At 48.5% G+C, this 9,748-nt stretch overlaps 1 protein-coding gene across 3 annotated transcripts in view; it reads left to right on the top strand.

Moving 5' to 3' along the window:
- Positions 1–206: 206 nt before the first annotated feature.
- Positions 207–9,748, top strand: part of MAP3K3 (mitogen-activated protein kinase kinase kinase 3) — a 38,574-nt gene continuing 29,032 nt past the window's right edge. For 2 of the 3 annotated variants that reach the window (XM_061367907.1, XM_061367905.1), the window contains exons 1-3: positions 207–359; positions 6,235–6,356; positions 6,664–6,753. In XM_061367907.1, coding sequence (XP_061223891.1) covers positions 356–359; positions 6,235–6,356; positions 6,664–6,753 — 216 coding nt within the window. In that variant the 5' untranslated portion in view covers positions 207–355. The remainder of the gene's footprint in view (positions 360–6,234; positions 6,357–6,663; positions 6,754–9,748) is intronic. The other variant, XM_061367906.1, reaches the window with a different exon arrangement.

The following is a 9,748-nucleotide window of genomic DNA, read 5'->3' as shown; positions in this document are numbered from 1 at the left end:
CTCGTTGGCGCGGATTGGCGGGCGGCGGCGGTTCGGCCCCTGTGATTGGCAGGCGGCGGCGGGTGCGCGGCGGCCGCGGAGCGGTTTGTTTTGCTCGCGGCCCGGGCGCCCTGTGGCGGCGGCGGCGGGGAGCGACCGGGAGCCCCCGAGCCCCCGCCCCGCGCACCCCGCTCCGCCGCCGCGGCGGCCCCCGGAGGGAGCGCGGCCGCCGGAAGCAGGCGGCGGCGCGGGCCTGGGAATGTGGCGGCCGCTCTGAGCCCTCCCCTTCGGCCCGGCCGCCATGGAGCCGCGGCGGTGACAGCCCCGCACCTCAGCGCGCCGCCGCCCGCCGGCCGCGGGCCCGCCGCCCGCAGACATGGGTGAGAGTCGCGGTAGGGCTGAGGGGCGGGGAGGGGGGCCCGCGGCGGAGGAGGGCGGGCCGCACCGCGGCGGGAGGGCAGCGGGCCAGGCCCCGGGGGGGCAGGGGGCGACCCGCGGCCTTGGATCGTCCGTCGGGATGCGGCCTCCGGCGGGGCCGTGGGGACGGGCCCGGCGGCTGCGGAGGCTCCGCGGTCCCGGGTGGCTGCAGAGCGCAGTGGCGGAGGCCGCTCGCGGTGGGTATCGTCCCCTCCGTGTGGTGCCAGGGGGCGCGGGGAGCCGCACACCAGCGCTGCAGCCCGCCGGAGCCGTGGGGCAGGGTGCGGGGTGAAGGGGGTTTTGCAGCCTCCAGCGTCGGTGATGGGAATTTATGTGCTTAAACTTAACAGGGGGAAGTTTTCCTGCGGTGTTAAATGCACCCTGAGAGTGTTAGAACAGGGGGTTTCTCTGTGAGGTTGCCGTTGAGTTCTCATTTACCACATTTAACCCACGGTAATGCATAAAAGCAAGCAAAGGAGTCAGAGGAGCCCTGTTTCAGGAGTAAAACATTGCTATCAGATGTCGCCATGAGTGAATGGAGTGATCAGTCTTGTTGCCCGGTATACCCCACATAAAGAACTGCTTGGGGAGGGCGTTTTGAGTTGTCTGGATCCCTTTTCAGTTTAAAGAAGGGTCTGCTGTACTAGAATGAAGAATATAATTGCTCTAAAGCAGGACTTACTCCTGTTTGCATGTTGGCAAGGGAGTTAACTACTGCTGTCCTAAGTGGAGCTGCGGGGCTTTGTGGGTTATAACTTCAATGTTTCTTCCCTACAACTAAGCTTTCAGACTGGCCTTCCTTAGTTAGTCTGTGTTCTTATACCGTCAATCCATAAAACATTGGGTTGCTCAAAGCAAAAGTCCACCAGCTTCATCTCCTCTGTGTTTGCAAGTGCAACAAGTACACCCATATCTGTCGGTAGGCTTCTCCCTTAGAAAGTGTCAGGTCTGCGTCTCCTGTAAAGCAACCAGATGGTACAGAAGCTCAGAATAGTTGAGAAGGAAGAGGCTGGATTTCCATGGAAGTGTTTTCCAGCTGCAGGCACATGATTCCTGCTAGGAAAGCTCTGAATTAATTAAGCATTGTGATCAGATAGATGAATAATACTGGATAAGAGGCTGGATTGCACTTGGCTTCTCTCCCATCTTGTTCTCCATCAACTGGGCTGAAAGCCCCTCAGGATGGGCAGCAGCGGGATCTTGCCATTGCAGTTTGTCATCACTCCTTCAGTGCAGCTCTGGGTCACTGGGAGCAGTTCCCTGTCCCCTTGCTGCAGGGGTTGTGATTGAGGTTTATTTCCCTACAGAGAGCTCCTTTGGCAGCATTTAAAGCACAGGCGCTTGCTTCTGATTCCAAGAAATCCATCTCTGGGCAGCGGAGGGGAGCGCGGCGCTCGCTGTGCGGTAGGCCCGGAGTCGTTCCCTCGATCCGCTCTCTTTTCCTGCCTGTGTCACTTCCTTCCCTTGGCTCTCACATGCACCCAGAGCTGAGCTCCCAGCTTCACAGCAGCAGTGACACGGGAAGCAGGGCTCAGCCTCCAGGTTAGGAGCAGTTTAAATCCCAGCCTTTCTGTTTAGTTTGGGGGTGAGGAGAGGAACCCCAAATACAGCAGATGTAGAAGCTCTGCTGTTTCTTTGAAACTCACAAACCAGCTCACTTGTGATTTCCTAATGATGGAGCAGAGCAGTGCTTTGTGACCACTGAGACTGGCCACTCCAAGTGAACCTTTTCCAAGGCTTTTATTTTAGAGCTTTAAGGTAGACTCGGTTTGTGTGCCTCTCTTGAGGAGTTTCCTCATTGGCCCTGGCTCTGCTGATCACCTGCACCATCAACTTCACTGTCAGGGTAGGAGAGAACGCACACACTTGTTCATGTCTTTCGTTTAAATCAGTGTGGCATCATGCCCTTTCCAACCCAGATCATTGTGGTTCTATGTCTTCTATGATCCTGCTGTCTAAAAACATCCTGCATTAGAGGAGTGCCCAGACTTCCTGCTTTCACCCACGTGAAGATGCTTTTACTCTGTGATTTCGGAGCTGTTTCCATCTCTGCCATGGCAGATACACTGACTTGCTCAGACCTGGTGTAAACCAGGTATTAGCTCTATGCAGAGGAGCAGCTTTCTCTGTGAGGAGCAGCTCCCTTTTATCGATGTTATAAAGATCTTGGAGTGTAGTTTTTCAAACACGAAAAGCATTTCCTGGACAACATCTCTCCCGCACAAAGCAGAGCTGTGTTTCCCAGACCTGCTGGAGACCAAGGGAAACAGGGGTTCTCAGTGCACTGCAGGAGTTGCTGGGGTTTCAGCTGGGAGGGCTTTTGCATTGTGTGATTAATGGGATGCGGCTGCACGTGCTGCTTTAAAGTCAGCGTATGGAAACCCTCTGTTTTGGTGGAAATACAGTGCTTGTGCTTCTCAACATTCAGTCCATCCCAGCACTGTCCTAATTGGAACTGTTTTCTTTCCCTGCACTAGCTCAGATCAATATTTGACCTTTCTTTTATGTTTTTAAAAGCTAAATACTCCATCATTTCCTATCTCACCACCATAGGGTTGAATTGCAGAAGGTGTGTTTTGGTGCCAAAGAGCCACTTAGCTCAGTGTAAGATTATATTATAACAGGTATAATCATGTAAGACTCAAATTCACCTGCAACTGTTCCACCAGCCTCCGATAGTGCTGTGCCTCTTTGCATGGACACAGGTCAGGTTTCAGCATCAGCACTTGTCTGCAGAGGAATCTTGAGTTCACAGGGGATGAGATGCAGACCTGGCAGCACCGTGACTGGGGTTTAGATGCTCCCCAGGTGCTGCCCTAAAGAGTTTCATGTGTTAGTGTATTAGAAATAATAATAAATATGCTAAGAGGAGGGCACAGAGGGCTGGAGCAGCTCTGCTCTGGAGCCAGGCTGAGAGAGCTGGGCTGGGGCAGCCTGGAGAAGAGAAGGCTCCTGAAGGGGAGACCTTAGAGCAGCTCCAGTGCCTAAAGGGGCTGCAGGAAACCTGGAGAGGGGCTTGGGACAAGGGCCTGTAGGGACAGGCCAAGGGGAATGGCTTGAACCTGCCAGAGGGGAGATGACGCAGCCCAGGAGGCAGTTGGCTTTCTGGGCTGCGAGCACCCAGGCTTTGGGATCCAGCAGCTGTAGCCAACCATTGCGTTGCAGACACTGATCTTTATTCCTGTGTGATGTTCCAGTACTGTTTAGATGTGAATTCTTACCCATATTCTGTGATTAACTTGATTTCTTGTCAGGAGTGCTTAGTTATACACTGCTTTCAGAGCTGTTTTGCTTCTTGCCCAAAGGAACTCTGCCAAGACAAGCTCTTCTTCATCCTCCTGGTATCTGGCCAAACCCAAACTGCACTGTAGTGGAAAACTTGTATCCCAGCTCTTCACAGCGTGTTTTGGGTGGTAGGCACTCCAGGGATGTGCCATGGTTTCTTGTCTCTGTCTGCTGGGTGACTCGAAAGCTATGCTTAATATCAAACCAGATGAAAGACTAAGTCAGTTGGAACCACTCCAGCAAGGTAAAATGTTAAGCATTCCAATAGAAAGTTGGAAACAAAGAAGAAAGTTGTGCTGTTGGTTACCTGGAACTTTCACTTCATTCACAACCCTGGTTTCCCATTTTCCTCCCACAAGGGGTTACTTAGTGCTGAGATAGATCCGAGCAATTATTTCCTTTGGCTGACATGCTTTTCAAACAGCAACCTCTTGCTTTGGTTGTGTTACTTACACCCCTTGCTTCTTCTCCATGCTGTTGGAATTCCAAGGAGCTCTCTCCCTTCCCCACTGCCACAATGTAGTTATTGTCTCCTTTGGCTTGTCTTGGACAGCAGAGCTTTGGTGGGTTTTGATTTTGCTTCTTAATCTTTTGAAGTAACTTTATTTTCTCTGCTCAGCTTCCTCTTTGTAGAGTTTTACTCTAATTAACACCTGCAAAGGCATTGGGAGACTTTTTCCATTCCCCTCTGTCATCTGGGCTGGGTGTGATGTTTCTGGTAGCACATGGTGAAGTCCATAGTGGAAGCAGCTCTGCTCTAGTATTTGGTACTCTCAGGATGCTAAAGTAGAACCTCTGGGCAAAAGCTGTCAGTTGTGAGCTTCGGTTGTGACTGAAGGTTTAGATGATGCCCCCTTAACAAATAGGTGTATTTTCCCCCCTTTTTGCTCCTAAATTTTGGTAGGGTTCACTCCCAGTTATTCTTCTGGGCATACTTGGAGGTGATCTAATCACTGCTTCCAATTTCATGCCTAAATTATGCTTCAGTATCAGGAATAATTTAATTGGATGTAAGGAAAGAATGCTTTATCTCTGAAACCTGTTGAGGCTTGATATGTGAGACACAAGCCCAGGAGTCCAGTGAGCACTGATCCAGCTCTGGGGCAGCAACACAGGAGGGACATAGAGCCGTTGGAATGAGTCCAGAGGAGGCCATGGAGATGCTGCGAGGGCTGGAGCAGCTCTGCTCTGGAGCCAGGCTGAGAGAGCTGGGCTGGGGCAGCCTGGAGAAGAGAAGGCTCCTGAAGGGGAGACCTTAGAGCAGCTCCAGTGCCTAAAGGGGCTGCAGGAAACCTGGAGAGGGGCTTGGGACAAGGGCCTGTAGGGACAGGCCAAGGGGAATGGCTTGAACCTGCCCGAGGGGAGACTGAGCTGAGCTCTTAGGCAGAAGCTCTTCCCTGTGAGGGTGCTGAGGCGCTGGCACAGGGTGCCCAGAGAAGCTGTGGCTGCCCCATCCCTGGCAGTGTTCAAGGCCAGGTTGGACACAGGGGCTTGGAGCAAGCTGCTCCAGTGGAAGGGGTCCCTGCCTGTGGCAGGGGTTGGAGCTGGAGGACCTTTAAGGTCCCTTCAGCCTAAACCAGTCTGGGATTCTATGTGTGTGCCAGCACCAGGTCCTGAGCGATTGCAGCAGATGTGCTGTGTTACGCTGGTATTTCACTGGTATCAGTCGTATTCTGATCCAAACCTTGTGTCAACTTCTACCTTTTGCAGTATGGAGGAATTTAGGATTCTTGTGGTTGCAAAACCAAAAGATTCTCTTCAGTAGCTTTTAGACACCTGGAAGAACACTTTAAATTGGTTACATTAGGAATCTGAGCTTTGGAAAGTCATTTGCAGTTAGTAGGATGCCTAAGAAAAATCTTAGTGTGCGGGTTTTGTTGTCCTGCCTTTGCAAGAAGCCTTGAACTGAACCTGCTGCCCTCCCAGCAGACAGTGTTCTTAATGCTCTGCAGTTTGGGTCTGTTCAGTAGGTCTTGAAGTCTCATGATATGGTCTGAGCTTTGTTCCGTCAGCTTGTTTTGGGGTCAGACAGGAATGCGTTGGGGAAACCAATGCAAGTGGGTTTGTGTTCAGGGGTATTCGAAGGTGACTTTGTCCAGATTCTCGTTTTCCTCTCTCCTGGCTGTGGTTTGTTCCATTAGGAAGCAAGAATTCTGAGTTAACAGGATATAAAATTAGAAAGAACAGATTCTTCCCAGGTTTTCCTTGGCAGAAGCACATCAGTTTGCTCTTCCAAAATGCCCTCTGATGATCTAACACATCTGTCCAAGTTGTGCTGCTGGTTGTGAAGCTGTCAGAACAGAACTAGGGGTTGGGCAGATGTATTCTAACCCTTACTATGACCACATCCTTTTGTGACATTGGGCAGGTGACTTAAATGTCATCTGTCTGTTTATTACTTCATGATATGAGGTTAAGTTTGGGCTTTGAATGACTAAATGAAATTCCAGTGTATTTGTATGCTAAAAAGGATTGTCTTTCTATGAGCCAGCAGAAAACAAGTGCAGATGTGTTATAGTTGATACTTACTAATAAAATTCTTGTGCATCACAGATGAACAAGAGGCCTTGAAATCCATCATGAAGGACCTGGTAGCACTCCAGATGAGCCGACGGCACAGACTGACTGGATATGATACCATGAAGAACAAAGACACTGCTCACTCCAACAAACAGGTAAGAAGCCGCTTGGTGAGTCCTCAAAGTCATTATGTGGAGGTGGAAGGGACAGAGTAGCTTAAGAGTGGGTCTGTTGCCTGTGGTCTGTTGTGGGTTTTGCCAGCCAGGGCATCACGAGTGGGTTAGCTCCCTGTTCTTGCTCTGGCCATGTTCCCAGCTTGGTAGCTCTTTATATTCTGCCTTTCACCCCCACCCATGTTTTTGATGGGGTTTGGTTTGTGGAGATTAGCTAAAAGGTTTTCCAGGTGGTTTTCTGGTTTCATGATCATATTTGCCATTTTGTTTTTAATGCCTTCTATTAAAGAAGAAACACAATGCCAGCAGTCCCCCCGTCCTGGGCAGCCCTGCGATCACCACCCAGTGTGCCTCTGCAGTGGAAGAAAAGAAAATCCCGGTAAGAAAACTGATTTCCACTTCAGTATTAGCAATTTTGAGGAGCACGTTTGGAAGCTGTGTGCAGTGACCTTTATGGAATTCATTTAAGCAGGTGTGGAAGGTCAGGAAAGCTTTTCTTTCCTTATTCTGCCGTGATATAGCAGTATGATGCACTTTTCATTATAGTGAAAGTAATACTTCAAGTCAAAGCAGGAGATCGAAAAGCTTCATGATGAAAAGGAATCAAGGATTTCCTATTCAGGATTTCCATTTCTGATGCAAAAGGAAGTCACTGCAGGTTAAAGCTGCAGAAAGCAGTCAGTTGGATAATGAGCTAATGCTGGTCTCATCTTCACATGACTCGGGCTGCATGTGAATACAGAATGAAGATCCTGGTAAAAGGTCATTCAACTGAAGTTGATCCAAGAACAGTGAAAAGGATTGTCCGAAAGGACTGACTCTGGTGGAACTATACTAAACCTGGAGTGAAAAAGGAAATGGCTATTTGCAGGTGGATAAACAGAGACAGTGTCTTTAATGGGGAAGATTCTCTGGGGTTACACATCATATGTCACGTGAGGACAGGAGTGAAACGCATTTATTTGGGTATGGGGATGTGAAGTCCCATCTTTCCAAAAGAAACACTTTTTCCAAGGTAGTAAGTGCAGGGTCAGTGCTTTAAAGTCTCTCTAAGTTCATCCAGCATTGCTAGAGACTCTTTTCATAGAGAAAACCATTGCATTGGCTTTCTGGTAGCAAGAGAGGACAGAATAGTATTGCTCTGTCAGTATATGCTGCGTGTCATCTGAGTGAAACACTTCAATGCAAAAGCAACAATTTCAGTCAAGACTTGTTTGTCCCTTACTGCCTGAGTTAAATCAAGTTCCTGGCAGTTAGACTAACATTACTTAACAGGAGAAGTTGCCTATATCAGTAAAGTAACTCTTTCCAGGTTTATTCGTATTACAGGCTTAAGCTTTTTGGAGCAGGCTTTAGAATTCATGTCTGTCTCTTCCTTACGCTTTGTCTGCTCATAATCTCCTTGTTCAGCTGGGAGCTGGGATTTCCTTGAGTGTGCCGGACAAATCTATAGATGGAGGAGTCCAAAATCCTTTCCAAATCACTTTGAAACATAAATTCAGTGATGTCTTAAATCAAAATCTGTGACCATTAGCTATGATGCAGCAGCACAAAACTGCAGTGCCAAAGTACTAAACTTGGGTTTGCTTTTTTACTCATCTCTTAGCATAGTTTATGTGAGTTGCTTTAAAAAATGGCTTACACAGGTGGTAGGTTCACTGCTTTCAAAGGACACCAAAAGCACTTGATGTTTAACTCCTGCAAGTTCCTTCTGAAATGTAAAAGCCAAGATCACTTTGAACACCTTTTCTTAGACACAAATGGCCAACATCTGATCCTTTTGGAAGAAACACAGGGAGAGAGATGCTGTATTCCAACTCCCCCACCTTCCCTTTGTTACAGATTACAGCGCTGAAAGCATACAGTGGAGTTGAGAAAGGTATTTCAGTTTCCTTAGGTACCGTGGGTTGAAGAAAGGTTTCCAAAGAGCCTTGATATCCTGCAAATCTGAATATAAAGGGATCATTCCTCCATCCTTTATGTGCAAGAAACAGCTGTTCCATCGGTGGCTGGCTGGTGGGCATCTTTTAGAGTTCTTTATTCCTATGCTGTCTGTTGCATTTTTATCTTTACTATTCAGTTAAAAGCAGTTCTCTTCTCTTCCCACATTGGAGAAGAAGTCTTTGCTAAACCTCTGTGTACATCCCCTGCAGATGAGTGTTGCTCTAACGGGGAAGCTCATTTCTCGTGCTCAGTTCTGTAGCCAGGGTGCTGCTGCAGGAATACCGTGTACTCATGGTGATTGCATGGGTCCCTTTGAACTGCATTCTTGACCACTGGGCCTGCCAGATACTTCCTCCAGCTAAAGAGCATTTCCTGGCCCCATTTTTTTGAAGTTCCTCGATGTATGATTGCCTATTGTCTGAGGCTTTCACAGATGGCTTAATCTATTCCAATCACATAAATTGTGCAGCAGGAATGATGGAGTTGTATCAGAGCAGCTTTTTTGCCCTTTATTTTTATCTTTGTAACCTAAACTGGGATTTGAACTTTGATCTCCAGAGTTGACAGTTCAGAGCATTGGCTCTTCCGTGCCACAGAGCATCTTCGGAGTGAAGTGCACAGGTTGCATGGTCAGTGCTTAGAACCAGCTGCCAGATATGGATGATGACCCCTTTGCACTTTTAATAGTTAACTTCTTTGTAAGTTCAAAGTTTGGAGTTTCGGGGCTGCATTTCTGCAAAAAGCAGAGATTTAATCTGTTTTAAGAATAAAGAATGCAGCACATTCCCTGGATCTCTCTCTTTTTTCCCATAGAAGAAAACATGGTTGCTTTGAGAATGCACAGAGAAAATTGGCTTCAGTTCAGATGAATACACAGTTGGAATCTAGTTCTGATTTTTGCCATGCAGTATAAAAGATAGATTAGGTTTCCCTATAGTTCCTCTGTTTAATTCAAATTACAGCTTAGTTTTAGCATAGAATCGTGGAATGGTTTGGGTTGGAAGGGAACTTAAAGCTCATCCAGTTCTAACCCCTACCATGGGCAGGGACACCTTCCACTAGAGCAGCTTGCTCCAAGCCCCTGTGTCCAACCTGGCCTTGAGCACTGCCAGGGATGGAGCATTTACAGCTTCTTTGGGCAGCCTCTGCCAGGGCCTCAGCACCCTCACAGGGAAGAGCTTCTTCCTTATCTCCAACCTGATTTTCCCCTGTTTAATTCTAAACTCACTCACCCTTGTCCTATCACTGCAGTCCCTTTTAGGCAATGGGAGCTGCTCTAAGGTCTTCCCTTAAGGAGCCTTCTCTTCTCCAGGCTGATTTTGCTCCTTCCTTTCTCCTTTGGTAATTTCTCCATTCCTCATGGTGTCAGCCACTTGTCCACAGTCTGCTTCTATGGAGAGAGTTCGCAGACTTGTTGTGTCTTAGTTAGC

Source organism: Neopsephotus bourkii, unplaced genomic scaffold, assembly GCF_033783945.1.
Source record: "Neopsephotus bourkii isolate Nb327-2 ecotype Australia unplaced genomic scaffold, CSIRO-AGI_Nbou_v1 NB_1400, whole genome shotgun sequence".
Taxonomy (NCBI): Eukaryota; Metazoa; Chordata; class Aves; order Psittaciformes; family Psittacidae; genus Neopsephotus; species Neopsephotus bourkii.
This window is presented reverse-complemented; position numbering and strand designations above follow the sequence as displayed.